This window comes from Nicotiana tomentosiformis, chromosome 8 (genome assembly GCF_000390325.3).
Source record: "Nicotiana tomentosiformis chromosome 8, ASM39032v3, whole genome shotgun sequence".
Classification (NCBI taxonomy): Eukaryota; Viridiplantae; Streptophyta; class Magnoliopsida; order Solanales; family Solanaceae; genus Nicotiana; species Nicotiana tomentosiformis.
The window spans coordinates 15817172-15833663 of NC_090819.1; the positions used below are offsets into that span (position 1 = coordinate 15817172).

Genomic DNA, 16492 nt, shown 5'->3' on the forward strand with positions numbered 1-16492 from the left:
CCGAAAAATATCGCAACAATAATAGTATTTGATTTCAAGTAATTTGAGTGTACAATCTCTATGAATCCTCTGATTCTTCTTTCCAAAAGTAAATAAATTCAAGGGCCCTTGAGCTTGATCTTGAATATCTTGTTGCCACGAGCGATGATCTTGAATTCAACTAGCACGAACTTTGATTTGAACTCGTACTCCTTAAATCTTGATTTGTTCTTCGTTCTTGAGCTTGAGCTTGATTGCTTGAACTTGAACTTGATTTGTTCTTTTGTCACGACCCATTTTCTGAACAAGCCGTGACCGGTACCCAATCACTAAACATGACCGAGCGAACCATTTGTGCTTATCAAATCTATTATAACTTCAAACTTTATATGCAACAAGGCAATACTTTAAACAAATACTTTTGATTAATTTAAATATTTAAAATAAATCAACTCCAAAACTTTATTCGTAGTAACTACTGAAATACTGCTAAGTTATTATCAAAAACATCTGAATCTTAACCCACCGACTGTGTCTATGAAGCCTCTACTGATAAACCGACGCACTACTCAGGACATGAGATTTCCTGGCCAGTTCTCTAAGTGAACAAAGAAATAGCTAAATAAAGATGACTCTAAGGAGTACTCCACGAACAAAAGCGGAGCTCACCAATAGCACTGGAAGTGAGGGAAGTCCTAACCCGTAGCCTGCTTGCCTGCAAAATCGGTTCCTACGTTGTAGCACAGACCAACGTAGGTTCCCAAAAGAGAACGTCAGTACTATCCATTGTACTCAGTGAGTCTCAACGACAGGGGATGAAACTTTAATAACCTATATATTACAAGCAAAGATTCTAAATGCATGTAAAACATAAAGCTTATAAGAACAATTCTAAAATAATTGCATAATAGCAGTTTATGAATATTCTAAAAGATTTTTTTTTCTTTTTCTTTAAAAAAAAATACATCACTTTATACTTTGGGAGTTCCAACTATCCTGACCTATTTCTGTCTTAGTCACCGTGTGATTGGCACGGGTTCGATCCCAACCTGATCGAATAGGCCCAATCCACGAGGTGCCACTCGCTTCATGGTTCTCAGCGCTCATATATCATACCTTAGCCTGGCTAAGTAAATTCTCAACAACGAGACTCTCGGCTTGTGTGCTCCCTACTTTGGCATAATTAATTTCAGGAAGTCAACGCCTTGGTCAGGACCCTCGGCCTGGACGATGACCCCTTCTCAGAATAAAGGATACTCCCAAAAATCTTTTCTTTCTAAAACTTCTTCATATGACTTTTCAAGTCTAAATCTTTTCTGGAACATCCTATACATACTCATGCTGGCATCCTTAAATGTAAAGCATGGTATAAGAATGAAATAAACATTCAAAAGTATTTCTAAAGATTCTTGCTTCTTCATAAATTTTCAACATGAAAATGGCATATAAGAATAACACAATAAACTAAAAATTTACAGCCTCTACAACATGCACAGCAGCAACTTAACAGCTCTACACCTTCAAAGAATGAATCAAAGTAGTAGCTTTTGGGAATTTCTGGTCTTCGTAATATTTATATTAGTTTCTTGATAGATGTTGCAAGAAGTACTGCCATTCAATTGTATTCATTCATTTGTTTTGAATTACAAGAAAATACGCTAAAGATATGGTATTTATCTATAGGACATGCATGTTCATTGGAGTAACTAAGTATCATAGAATCTTTTGGTGTATACGGTTCCTTTTTCATATGATAACTCATTTTGGTGTTAGGGAAGTTAAATTAAAAATGAAATTGGCTTGCTTTCTGGTCTTTCGAGTTACAACGTTGACTAGTAATTCTTCTGTTTCTCTTTCTCTGTGATAAACTTATGTGTTGTTTGCTAATATATTAGAATAAATCATCTAAACTTTAACTAGAATAATTCTAAGCCAATAGGTACTCACTCGCTCCAATTAAGTACATATTAACTCTTTTAAGCAATTCATCAAATACCTTGTATGCGTGCTTTTGTAAGTTAAACCACTTTAGTAACTGGTTATATCAACTCACCTCAAAACTCCTTGAGTCAATACGTAGGCCCCAGTCCAATTTATACCCGTCAAATAATTGATTCTACAACGACCAGTGCATTTAAATTAATTTCAAAGTTTCACGCCTAAATATGGAACTTACTGTTGATACAGAGAAAGAAGGTAATTAACTATCCAATTCTTATACTGTACGATAATTGGGAATAGAAAATTTTATATACCTGAGTACAAGAATTAGTGATTTGTAAAGAAACCTAGAACTTCCTGTTGCCTGCGTGAGTAAGCTGGCCGTGGTTCTTTGTTCGTGAGAACGAAGAGAATGCTTGTTCTCGTATAAGGATTTTCAATCCTTTTTGGTTACAACAACCCTTTATGGGCTTTTAGGCTTGCCCCCCCCTTATTTTTGTATTATTGCTTTTATTTATTTGTTTTGTTTTGTTCTCACTTAACTAATAATTAATGATACCCACTTTCAATAATTAATAATATTAAAATTATTAATATTCCCCAATTGTATATCCAATTCTTTATAAATAGAGAAGTAACTCAAAAATCAATCACAAGAGTTTAAATCCATAATAGAAGTATAATTTAAGATTAAAAAAAAAATTAATTCTATATTTAACGAGTGCTTAAACTTCTATAGATTTGAGGAGTGTTACATCTTTGTTCTTGAGCTTGAACTTGATTTGTTCTTTGTTCTTCGTTCTTGAACTTGAACTTGATTGCTTGAACTTGAACTTGTGGAGGAATTTGCAGCGTTTGATCTACGAACTCTTTCTTGCTTCTTGTTATAACTTCTGGTGTCTTTTCTGAGTTATGAAGACCCCTATTTATAATTGTGGGAGGGAAGAGTTATGTTAAGAACAAACTCTTTCCGACCAATCAAATTGAAGTATGACAAGACCGCATTTGATTGGCCAGAACATGTTACTTGCATACGTGGCGTGATTTCATTGGCCTTTTAATGTGACTTGGCATGCCTTGTCATTTTGACATGTGGCATGATCCTATTGGCTCTTCCGTTTGACTTGGCGTGCCACATCATTTGACACGTGGCACCAAACTGAGCCTCTAGGAAGATGACATCTTGGACTTAATGAAGTGGGCTCATTATTTGTAGCCCAATTAAATTGGACTTATATAATTAATTCAATTATATTAGCCCAAAATATTTATTTGAACTAATATCTTAAATTTAAAATATAGTCCAAATTATTTTATAAATTTAATTTTAATAAAATTTATATGCCTACAAATACCCATATTTCAAGACTTGTCGGGTTTAAACTCGTTGAATCTGAAAGGCAAGGCTTGGAATAAACATCAAATGGTCATTCATGCTCTTGCGTCAAATTGCAATATTAGTTGCCTGTCAAAATTTTAAAGTTGCCTAGATTAGTGAATTCCAAAATCGTTCCTCTCTTCCTTTCCTTTTGAACACTTGGCACATTTCCTTAAGTTGCTAGTCATTCAACCTTTGGGTTAAAGAGAGTGATTATATACGTAATGAATTCCACAATAATATAACTTGCTACCAAAGCATGACACCTATGTTCCTTCTGAAATGGCCCACTTGAGTCAAATAAGTACTAAGATCTCTTAAGCACATGTACATAGGAACAATTAGTCACTTTCAACAAGTACACCAATAGTATGCCTGAATTCTCCAAATAGATTTGCCACGTAGCAGTAAAAGATTTCCAACCTTCAAATGGATATAGCCTTTTAGCAATAGACCAATTGCAATAACTTCACACACACGGCGATTTTCATGTCCTAATCCGAATCGAATAGCTCTAGCCAAATCCTACTGGAACACGGAAGAGTTAGCTTACTGCTTTTGTGCAATTGATCCCACATCGACTAAAATCTTTACACGGTCTACCTTTAATGCCTATATATAATGTATGCTTAGCCTCAGTCAACATCACTTTATGGTATTTGCTTGTCCCTTTAATTCATAGTTGACAGATAATTCTTTTTTTTCTTCTGCGTTTTCCCCTTTTCTGTCCTTTTTTTAGGCCAAATAAGAAGGATAAATTCATGATGATATAGAAATGATCAAATCTACAACATACAAGAGGATAAATCCCTCGCAAGATATAAACGGACAAATTCACATTATCATATAGACGGATAAATTCATACCAACATATAGACGGACAAATTTCCATCAGCATATAGACGGACAAATCCACATCAGCATATAGACAGATAAATCTATATCAACATATAGACGGACAAACCCCCATCAACATATAGACGGACAAATCCACATCAGCATATAGACAGACAAATCCATATTACTATATAGATGGCCAAATCCACATCACTATATAGACGGATAAATTCATATAAACATATAGACGGACAAATCCCCATCATCATATAAACGGAAAATTTCACATCAGCATATAGACGAACAGATCCATATCACCATATAGACGTATCAAATCCATGACAACATATAGAAGGATCAAATCCATGAAGAGGCTGACTTAAGGTACAAAGGGACTTACACGTCCACCTTAAGATTGGAAAATTATAGTTCCTTTTAAGGACAAACCTACGAAGAGGTCAACTTAAGGTGCAAAGGGACTTCGACGTCCACCTTAAGATTGAAAGATTATAGTTTCTTTTAAGGACAAACCCGTGAAGAGGTCAACCTAAGGCGCAAAGGGACTTCAACATCCACCTCAGGATTGAAAAATTATAGTTCCTTTAAAGGACAAACCCGCGAAGAGACCAACTTAAGGTGAAAAGGGACTAACATGTCCACCTTAAGATTGACAAATTAGAAAACTTCAATTTGAAGATTTGACGGACTTGAAAAGTTGGTGGACTTTTAAACTTCAACTTGAAAAATTAGCAGGCTTGAAGACTTCAACTTTAAGACCTGTAGGGCTTAAATAATTCAACCTGAAGATTGGCGAATTTGAGGACTTCAAATTGAAGACCGACGGACATGAAGAATTGGAGGGATTGAATACTTCAACTTAAAGATTGACGAACTTCCAGACTTCAACTTGAAGGGCGGTGGACTTGCAGAATTCAACTTAAAGAGCGACATACTTGAAGATTTGGAGGGCTTATATAATTTACTTGAAGACCGGCGAACTTGAGGACTTCAAATTGAAGATTTGGCCTTCTACTAAAAGTCTATATCCATCAATCGGAGATGCCAATTTTCTATGAAGGCTTGCCCCTCTTGGACCACCAATCTTCAATAAGACACAAAGTTCGTGTAAGCCCGATTTTTTAGTTCCAATCAAGTGGATTATATTCCAATATTCTTCCTATGAATAATGATTGGGGTAACATGCATCTTTTGAATTTATGCGACTGAACTCTGAATGAAACTCTAAGCTGCCTACGTACCTCGGTGAAGAGGATCAAGTCATACCGTAATTCAGAATGGTTGATTTTTTTTTTAATTTTGTTTTTATGTTCTAACTTTTGCCTAGGCCGCCTCTTTCAAGGTTTTCAACCTAGCGGACTTTTTTTTGGGCCGTACACAGTTTATACTCTTGTGGGTCAGGAGTGTAGGAACTTGTAGTTTAGGCTCATGCGTCAAGGAGCATTGCAACTTCAAGAATAATACTTCTTCAAAAACTTGCCATTGATAGGACCGATTCTCATGCCATCTGCATCAACCAGTTTGTAAGCCCCACTTGAGTAAGCTTCTTGTACGACATATGGCCCATCCCATTTTGAAGTGAACTTCTCTATAGGTTTATGAAAAGTAATAATGGGTCTTCGTACGGCAAGGACTTAATCTCCTACTTGAAAGGATCTCGGGCGAACTCTTTTATTGAAGGTGCGGGACAATCAAGCTTGATAATATTCAAGACTATGTTGAGCTTCAAACCTCTTCTCATCAAGAGCCTCCAACTCTGCTAATCGAAGTCGAGCATTTTCTTCATCAGTGATCCCTTCTTGAATAGCTAATCGCAATGAAGGTATTTGACGCTCGAGTGGCAAGACGGCTTCGACTCCATAAACGAGTGCATACAGGGTCGCTTGTGTTGGCGTGCGGTGAGTTATCCTATATGCCCATAGAGCTTCTTCCATACGGTCCAATCCCATTTGGATTTGGAGACAACTTTCTTTAATAAGTTGCATAGAGTCTTGTTGAATGCCTCAGCTAGAAAATTGGTGGCAACATTGTACATAGAAGAGTTACGTTGCTTGAAGCCAAAGAGATCACAAATCTTGTTCATCAACCTATTGTCAAATGTCTTGCCATTATCCGTTATTATGTAACGAGGAATGCCAACGCGATAGATTATGTTTACTCGGATGAAACTTGCAACATTTTCCTTCTTTACTTCCTTAAGAGCCACAACTTTAGCCAATTTTGAGAAGTAGTCAGTTGCAACCAAGATGTATAGGTGTCCACCAGAGGATTTTGGCAATGGTCCAACAACATCTAATCCCCAAGCGTCAAACGACCAGGATTCAACAGTCAGGTGCAACACTTCAGGAGGTTGATGAATAAAATGCAAGCCTTGCATCTCCGAGCGTAGTCCAAGCAATCTTTTATCATCATTGGCCAATAATATCCCATCCTTTTTATATGAAAGTGGAGCTTTGGTCTAGACTGGTGTGACCCACATACCCCAGAATATATTTCTTATAAAGCTTGGAGTGCTTCATCTTCCCCTAAGCATCGCAAGAGTACTCCCTCGAATGACCTTCTGTATAGAGTATCTTTATAGTAAAGGAAGCGAGGTGCACGACGATGGATTTCAGTCCTTCTCCTCGGATTTTCTGGAAGTATCCCATAGCTTAAGTAGTCGATGATGGGTTGTCTCCATTCTTCCTTCTCAGCTTCAAAAATAAGCACAAGATGCTCGAGTTTATTTTCTTCACTTTCACCCTCATTTGGCGGCGGTACTACTCATTTTTGGCAGATAGTAACTTGCGCTTGATTAGGCAGGGTTAGCGATGAAGCTAGGGGAGCTAAAACATCAACCTTCTTATTTTCTTTCTTAGGCACATGTTGAATAATCACATCATCAATCCATCCCATCAATTTCTTAGCATAATTATGATAAAGGCGTAGTTCAAGTTTCTTGACCTCGTAACTACCTAAAAGCTGATTGACCACTAACTGGTAGTCACCAATGACTTGAAATTGCAACTGCTTCATATCAACAACCATTTCAAGCCCAAATATTAATGCTTGATACTCAACAATATTATTGGAACAAAGTTGTGTCAACGTAAAAGAGTAAGGTAGAACTTCGCCTTGAGAGGTGACAAATACTACACCAACACTAGCTCCTCCGCGATGCGCAACACCATCAAAGTACATCTTCCATAGAGGTTGAACTTCAACGACCATTGTGTCCTCATCAGGTAGTTTGTCAGTTAGCTCCCAGTCATCAGGTATTGGATGATCTGCCAAGAAGTCTGCCAATGCTTGTCCTTTTACAACCTTTTGAGGGATGCACAAAATTTCAAATTGTTAAAACTAGAGGTACCACCTTGCTAGTCGATCAGTAAGGACAAGTTTTGACATCACAAACTTGATGGGATTTGCTCTAGAAATAAGACGAACGACATGAGCTTGAAAGTAGTGCTTTAACTTTTGGATTAAGAAGACTAGTGCCAAACATAACTTTTCGATTGGTGAATAATTCAGCTCATTTGGTGTTATCATCCTGCTCAAGTAGTAAAGGGAGTTTTCTTTCCCTTCACTATTTTCTTGGGTCAACAGCGCTCCAACAGACCTTTCTTGTGCTGAAATATATAGTATCAACGGCTTTCCAGGTATAGGGGCTGCCAAAACCGGAGGCTTCATCAAGTAAGTTTTGATTCTTTCAAAGGCATTGCTTCAAGCTTGGTCCCACTTAAAAGGAACGCCTTTCTTCATGAGGTGACTGAATGGTTGGCACCTCCCAGCTAGGTTTGATATGAATCTCCTAAGGTATGCTAGCTTTCCTTGCATACTTTTCAATTCATGAATATCGCGAGGCTCAGGCATCTTCAAAATGGCCTCCACTTTGGCTTGATCAATTTCGATCCCTCGATGTCGGACAATGAAACTAAGGAACTTTCCAGAAGTAACTCCAAAGGCACATTTCAATGGATTCAACCTAAGTAGGTACCTCCGTAGCAATTCAAACACCATTCTCAAGCTTTCAAGTGGTCGCTTTTCTCTCTTGATTTTACCACCAAGTCGTCAAGACGTCAACATAGCATTTGACACTCTTGTGGAGAAGATCATCAAAAATATTCTGCATAGCCCTTTGGTAAGTAGCACCAACGTTCTTCAAGACAAAAGGTATTACCTTGTAGCAATAAATACCCTTGGGGGTACGGAATGTAGTAAGCTCTTCATCTTTTGGCGCTATTCGAATTTGGTTATAGCCCGATGAACCGTCCATAAATGACATTGCCTCGTACCCAGTAGTAGCATCGATCATCAGCTGTGGAATATGAAGCGGGAATTCATCATGGGACACGCATTGTGGAGATCTCTGAAGTCAACGCACACCCGAATCTGGCCATTCTTCTTCCTTACAGGGACAATACTAGAGACCCATATTGGGTATTTGACTTTGTGAATAAAGCCAGCTTCAATGAGTTTGTTAACTTCACTTTCAATCAAGGGAACCAAGTACGACCTAAATCGCTTTTGGACTTGCTTAACAGGACGAGCACCATTTTTGACTGCAAAGTGATGAACTGCTACTTTAGGGTCCAAGCCAGGCATCTCTTTGTAACTCTTCATTGATTGCTAGTAAAGCACTTAGGTATGTGGGCCTTGGTTCTTCATCTGTGCCAATGTTAACTTCTTTTAAGGCATCAATCATTGCCTTCACCCCTTCTTCAAGTTTCGGGGGAGTATCTTTCGCATCTTCACCCTCTTGAGGGTCCCCATCATTGAAGGATACGTAATAACATGGTGAAATATCCTCCAATTTCTTGTCATCTTCCATTAGAGATGAAACACCGTGCTCGCCTTGTGCAGTGGAATGATACGAAGAACCCACACTTTCTTCGTCTTCATCACATTTTTTAGTGTATACCACCGTGTATGGCTTCACCTTTAGTAGCTCATCATACGAAACCATGACTTCTGTTTGTCGCCTCATTCTGGAAGGAACTAGACTTTGGAAATCCTTAGAGATCTTCTGAATTTTGGGCGAACCGGGTGTTCTTGTATTTCAATAATTTCTCCAAAACTTATTCCCTTTATTCAATGGACCCAATCTCTCAAACATGGAAGTCCTCGCAGTTGATTTTCCAAATCGATCAAAGGCATAAGGCTTGTTAGAAGCGGCAGATTCATCTTCTATGGTTATATAATTGCTGCTCGCCCTTCTTATGGAGATGCGCACTGGTGACGGTTGTTTGTATCCCAAACCTTCACGTGGTTTCCTCGTTGCAGCTTCTGATGGGAGCTTTCCTAACTTTGATGGCTCATTGGGATTGTATCCAGCTTTTGCAAATAGCCTGTAAGCGTTAGGATCAAAACCTTCATCTGTTCGCTTTGTAGGGAGTGCCACATTCTGCAAACGATTTTGGGCCACAAACCCTCCAAGTGGTTTTGAGGAAAACTTTACTGCCTTAATTCGTTTTCCCGAAGAGTTAACTCCTTTAGCATGTTTGTTTGGAGATTAGATGATTAACCTTCATCTTTCTTCCTTTTAGGGATATATTGGAGCGCAGGAGTTACTTTCTTGCCATAAGACGCAATATCCCCTCTATAAGATTTATTCGAGTTAGGTTGCACCTCTTCAGTAGTAGCTTTGGCTTTACCAGTAGTCACCTCAGCTCTTTTAGTCATGGGCTCATCTATTCATGACATCATCAGCTTTTAGCTCCTTCACAATTCGGTTCTTCAAGTAGAACTTTGCATTGACGCAGTGTGATTCAGCCTCGGTGAATGGCTCGTCATCAACAACTATCTTCTTCTTGACTTCTCCCTCATAGTACTTCAAACATTGATGATAGGTAGATGGAACCACTTTATTCTCATGTATCCAAGGCCTTCTAAGCAAGACGTTGTATGAAGTCTTTGCATCAATCACATGCAACCATCCACTTGATTGCATATCTTCAATGGTGATTCCCAACCTGATCGCACCTATGGCTCTTTTCCCCCCTTGGTTGAATCTTTGAATCATGACACGACTTTCTGAAAGATCGTTTATTGGAATACCAAGTTCTTTCACAGTGCGAATTGGCAAGATATTCACTGAGGATCCTCTATCAACCAAAATTTGATTTACCCTTTCATCGCGCATATAGCCGACCAGGTACAACGGGCAGTTATGTAACGACCCGGTCGGTCATTTCGAGAGTTATAACCCCGTTTTCCCCATTTCTACTTCTTTTTGTGTTATTCAGCTATATTATGTTATATCGGGTTAGTGGGTTCGAGTCCGGAAGGAACTCGGAGTGAAATGAGATACTTAGTCTCATAATTGAAAAATTGAGTTAGAAAAGTGGACCGGATATGGACCGATATGTAAACGACCTCGGATTTGAATTTTGATGATTTCAATAGATCCGTATGGTGATTTTGGGCTTAGGTTCGTGTCCGGAATATTTTTTTAGACGTCCGTAGAGGAGTTAGGCTTGAAATACCGAAAGTTTTATTTTTGAGAAGTTTGACCGGGGGGTTGACTTTTTGATATCGGAGTCGGAATCTGATTCTGAAAATTGGAATACCTCTGTTATGTTATTTGGGACTTGTGTGCAAAGTTTGAGATCAATCGGACGTGATTTGATAGGTTCCGGAGTTGTTTGTAGAAATTAGAAATTTCAAAGTTCATTAGGCTTGAATTGGGGTGTAATTCATGGTTTTAGCATTTTTTGAGGTGATTTGAGGATTCGACTAAGTTCGTATGATATTTTAGGACTTGTTGGTATATTTGGTTGAGGTCCTGAGGGCCTCGGGTGAGTTTCGGATGGTTAACGGATCAAAAATTGAACTAGAACAGCTGCTGCAATTTCCTTCAGTTGGAAATTGCTTCTGCCCATATCGAGCTCAGAGTCGAGGGCCACGACCGAAGCCCAGATCGAGCTCAGGGTAGAGGGCCACGATCGAAGGCATAATCGAGCCCAGGGTCGAGGGTCACGGTCGAAGACCGGGTCGAAGACATAATCGAGGGCCAGGATCGAGAACCAGGATCGAGGGCCAGGACCGAGGACCATGATCGAGGACCTCGATCGAAGGCCAAGATCGAGGCAGAACCGAGGATGTCTGGGCAGAATTATAAAAACAGGGACTTCGTACTATTTGTCATTTTTGACAAATTGGAGCTTGAGGAGAGGCGATTTTTGATATATTTTCAAGAAAAACTTGAGGTAAGTCCCTTGTGATCATTTCTACTCCTTAATATTGAATTATCATCGAATAATCCGACTAGATTACATGATTTTGAGGTGTAAATCGGAGATTGGAACTTAGAAATTTGGAAATAAGATTTTAGATTTGAGGGTCGACTTGAGGTCGGATTTTGGTAAAATTGATATGGGTAGACTCGTGGTTAAATGGGATTTCGGATTTTGTAACTTTTGTAGGGTTCTGAGACATGGGCCCCACAGGTAATATTTGAGCCAATTTCGAGTTTTGGTCTAATTTTGAAGCTTTTCTTGTGGAATTCATTCCATTAGCGTATATTGATGGTATTATACTGATTGTGAATAAATTTAGAGCATTTGGAGGCCGAGTCTAGAGGCAAGAGCATTGCGGGGTAGAGATTTGACCGGTTTGAGGTAAGTAACGATTGTAAATCTAGTCCTGAGGGTATGAAATCCCGGATTTTTGTATCATTCTACTATTTTTAGTAATACACATGCTAGGTGATGGGCGTGTGGGCGTGCACTGTTGGGGATTTGTGACTTGGTCCTTCCCGTAGCAACTGTAAAGTTGCATACTTTGTTGAAACCATTGATACTTATATGTTTTAGAAAAACTTTTTGTAAATTGGGCTGAATGCCATGTTTGGGCCTTGCGCCAATGCTGTTTTGACCCTTAGGGGCTATTTCTTATCATCCTCTCACTGTTTTTGATTGAAAATCTATACTCAGTCATGTTTATACTTGTTTACCACATAACTCAGTTTTATGACTCTATTTTGATGCATATAAATATTTTGGGCCGAATGCCCTGTTTTACTGAAATGCCCGAGTGGCTGATTTGTGAGGATGAGTGTGGATCGGGGCTGCCCGCCTGCAGCATACTTTATGACTGAGTGAGGCCGAGGGCCTGATTTGTGAGGATGAGTGTGGATCGGGGCTGCCCGCCTGCAGCATACTTTATTATTATCGCACGTGAGTTGTCCATGCAGATTATAGCGCTTGGGCTGAAGGATCCCCTCCGGAGTCTGTACACACCCCCAGTGAGCGCAGGTACCTACTGAGTGCGAGTGTTGAGTGCTGAGTGACTGGGAGGCATGAGTGATTGTGAGGTATGCCCGAGTGGCAAGAGTGATTGTGAGGTATGCCCGAGTGGCAAGAGTGATTGTGAGGTATGCCCAAGTGGCACGAGTGACTGTGAGGTTTGCCCGAGGGGCTGTATATGAGTGATGTTTTGCCCGAGGGGCTGTTTATGATTTCTTCATTTTTTCTCACCTTTGCATTGAGCCTTTGTGTAAAAAACTGTTGGAAAAATGTCTTTAAAATGATTTTTACTGGAACTGGGTTTAAACAAGATGTTTGATTCAAATCCTGATTTTTAAGAGCATGTGGTATTTTACTGAGATTTTCTAATATGAACGTTATATGCTTTATTGTTCGTCACTACTGCTCAGTCTTTATTTATTGTTGTTACTTACTGAGTTACTCCCTGCACCTTGTGTGCAGATCCAGGTGTAGCTGGACACGGTAGCAGTTATTGAGTGTTCTGGTTGCAGATTTTCTTGGAGATAGCAAGGTAGCTGTTTGGCGATCGCAGCCCCTGCTCTTCTCCCTCTTATCTTCCTCTAGTTATATTTAGCTATTTTTTGGGCTGAGTTAGCCTTGATATTGTTAGACAGATTGTAGTATATGCTCATGACTAGTGACACCTTGATGTCGGGCTTTTCTTTTCCGCACTTCTATTTTTCTTTGATTTGAACTCTTTAAATGAAGGTTTATGTTAAATAACCTTAAAATTTTCTTTAAAATGAAAATATCGGTTTGTTTTGGAAATGAGTCGGCTTGCCTAGTTCCATGATAGGCGCTATCATGACAGGGGTTAGTTTTGGGTCGTGACAGATTGGTATCAGAGCCTAGGTTAGATAGGTTTCACGAGTAATGAGCGGGTTTAGTAGAGTCTTGCGGATCGGTACGGAGACGTCTGTACTTATCTTCAGGAGGCTGCAAAACCTTTAGGAAGCTTCACATTCTTGGATTTTTGTCGTGTAAATTTATTGATTCTAGTAATTAAACATCTGTTGTTTCATTCTCTCACAGATGGTGAGGACTCGTGCTACCGGTCAGGAAGGTCAGCTACCAATACCACCAGCTAGGGCCGCGAGAGGCCGAGGCCACAGTAGAGGCTGTGGTAGGGGCAGAGGTGCAGCCCGTACAACAGTTGGGGCAGTACCTACAGATCCACTGATTGTCCCAGATCAGGACCAAGTTCCAGTTGTCGATGCACCAGCTCAGACACCACCTGTGCCTATTGTGATTCCGGGCCTTCAGGAGGCCTTAGCTCAGATTCTAACAGCGTGTACTGGCCTTGCTCAGGCGGTCTCTATTTTGATGGCCGCAACCACTTCTTAGGCCAGGGGAGGCACTCAGACTCCTGTCGCTCACACACCCGAGCAGGTTATTCAGGGACTTCAGATACCAGAGCTACCACCAGCCTAGCCGGTTGCTGTTGCTCAGGATTATGTGGTTCCTGCTATGCCTGAGGATGATCAGTGCAGGTTGGAGAGGTTTGGGAGACTTCAGCCACTACCTTTCGGTGGCACAGAGATAGAGGATGCTCAGGACTTTTTGGACAGGTGTCAGAGGATACTCCGCACTGCTGGTATTTTGGAGACTTGTGGGGTCTCATTCACTACCTTTTAGTTTTCTGGGGCTGAACTCAGATGGTGGGAGACTTACGAGAGGCGTAGGCCTATTGGCGCAACACCCCTTACTTGGCAGCAGTTCTCCGTGGTCTTTTTGGAGAAGTTCGTACCTCGATCTCACAGAGAGGAGCTGTGTAGACAGTTCGAACGGCTTCGCCAGGGTGAAATATTTGTGACGCAGTATGAGATGCGGTTCTTCGAGTTGGCCCGTCATGCTATCTGGTTGGTTCCCACGGACAGAGAGAGGAGCATGAGGTTTATTGATGGCCTCACTTATCAGCTACAGTTGCTCATGACCAGGGAGCGGGTTTCGGGTGCTACCTTTGATGAGTTTGTCGACATTGCTCAGCAGATTGAGATGTTTCATGGTCAGGAGAGGGTTGAGCGGGAGGCCAAGAGGCGTGGTGGTCAGGGTGGATTCAGTGGTGCTCCTTTTGGGGGTCAGTTCCAGCACGGTAGAGGTCGTCATTTCAGACAGGCTCAGTCAGCTCAGCCATTTCATTGGGGTGCATCATCTGGCCATGGTTCTCACAGTTCTCATCAGGGCCACTCATCACTTAGTTCCCTTCTAGTTCAGAGTTCGTCCCGTGCTCTACCTGTTCAGGGCTCTTCCATGCCAGGTTCTTCTACCAGTTATCTCGGTGCTAGGGGTTCCCTTCAGTTTCTGCCGCCAGCACCAGGGAGTTGTTTTGAGTGTGGGGAGCTTGGGCATATGTGGAGGCAATGTCTTCGTCGTCATGAAGGTCTATCTCAGTAGAGGAGTCAGCCTCCGACTACAGCACCAGCTACCTCACCACCCGCCCAGTCAGCTCGGGGTGGAGGTCAGTCAGCTAGGGGTCGCCCTAGAGGGGGAGGCAGATCAGGGGGTGGTCAGGCCCATTTCTATGCTCTCCCTGCCAGACCAGATGCTATTGCTTCAGATGCTGTGATTACAGGTATTGTCTCAGTTTGTCACAGAGATGCCTCAGTATTATTTGACCATGGTTCCACGTATTCATATGTTTCCTCGTATTTCGTCCATTTTCTGGATATGCCCCGTGAGTTCTTAGTTTCATATGTACATGTATCTACTCATGTGGGTGATACTATTATTATGGACTGCATATATCGGTCATGTATGGTGACTATTGGGGGTCTGGAGTCCCGAGTAGATCTATTGTTGCTCAGTATGGTTGACTTTGATGTGATATTGGGTATGGATTGGTTTTCTCCATGTCATGCTGTTCTAGATTGTCACACTAAGACGGTGACGTTGGCTATGCCAGGAATTCCGAGGGTTGAGTGGAGCGGTTCTGTAGATTATGTACCAAGTAGGGTGATTTCATATTTGAAGGCTCATCGCATGGTTGCTAAGGGTTGCCTATCTTATTTGGCTTTTGTGAGGGATGTTAGTACAAAGACTCCTGTCATTTATTCTGTTCTGGTGGTACCTGATTTTTTGGATGTATTTCCTGCAGACCTACCGGGCATGCCGCCTGACAGGGATATTGACTTTGGTATTGATTTGGTGCCGGGCACTCAGCCCATTTCTATTCCACCGTATCGTATGGCACCGGCAGAGTTGAAGGAATTGAAAGAACAGCTTCAGGAACTCCTTGATAAGGGGTTTATTCATCCTAGTGTGTCACCTTGGGGTGCACCCGTTCTATTTGTGAAAAAGAAGGATGGTTCCATGAGAATGTGTATTAATTACAGGCAGTTGAACAAGGTCACAATCGAGAATAAGTATCCTTTGCCTCGTATTGATGATTTATTCGACCAGCTTCAGGGAGCGAGGGTGTTCTCCAAGATTGATTTGAGGTCCGGTTATCACCAACTAAAGATTCGGGATTCAGATATTCTCAAGACAACTTTCAGGACCCGATATGGCCATTATGAGTTCTTGGTGATGTCTTTTGGGCAGACCAATGCCCCAACAGTGTTCATGCATTTGATGAACAGTGTATTCCAGCCCTATTTGGACTCATTCGTCATTGTATTCATTGACGACATCTTGGTGTACTCTCGTAGCCAGGAAGAGCACGCTCAACATTTGAGGGTTGTATTGCAAATATTGAGGGAGGAGAAGCTTTATGCAAAGTTCTCTAAATGTGAGTTTTGGCTCAGTTTAGTAGCATTCTTGGGGCACGTGGTTTCCAGTGAGGGTATTCAGGTGGATCCGAAGAAGATAGAGGCGGTGCAGAGTTGGCCCAGACCGTCCTCAGCCATAGAGATTAGGAGTTTTCTTAGGTTGGCAGGTTACTACCGTCGCTTTGTGGAGGGATTTTCATCTATTGCATCGCCCTTGACCAAATTGACCCAAAAGGGGGCTCCATTCAGGTGGTCGGATGAATGTGAGGAGAGCTTTCAGAAGCTCAAGACTGCTTTGACCAAAGCTCCAGTGTTAGTTCTGCCATCAACTTCAAGTATTTACAGCGTGTATTGTGATGCCTCAAGGATAGGCATTGGTTGTGTTT

The 16492-nt window shown here is 41.1% G+C and overlaps 1 protein-coding gene and 1 long non-coding RNA gene across 3 annotated transcripts; both read right to left on the reverse strand.

Annotated features, from left to right (window-relative positions):
- Positions 1–423: 423 nt before the first annotated feature.
- Positions 424–2664, reverse strand: LOC108945983 (uncharacterized). 2 transcript variants are annotated; one of them, XR_001970206.2, is made up of 3 exons: positions 2235–2664; positions 2033–2095; positions 424–709 (listed from the first exon to the last, which is right to left on the reverse strand). It is a non-coding gene; the product is annotated as an uncharacterized lncRNA (long non-coding RNA). The 2 variants fall into 2 exon arrangements; XR_001970205.2 differs by lacking the exon at positions 2033–2095.
- Positions 2665–9818: 7154 nt separating this feature from the next.
- LOC138897107 (uncharacterized) lies at positions 9819–10274 on the reverse strand. Its single transcript, XM_070183064.1, has one exon. It carries the CDS (start codon positions 10272–10274, stop codon positions 9819–9821), a length of 456 nt encoding a protein of 151 aa, XP_070039165.1.
- Positions 10275–16492: the final 6218 nt, after the last annotated feature.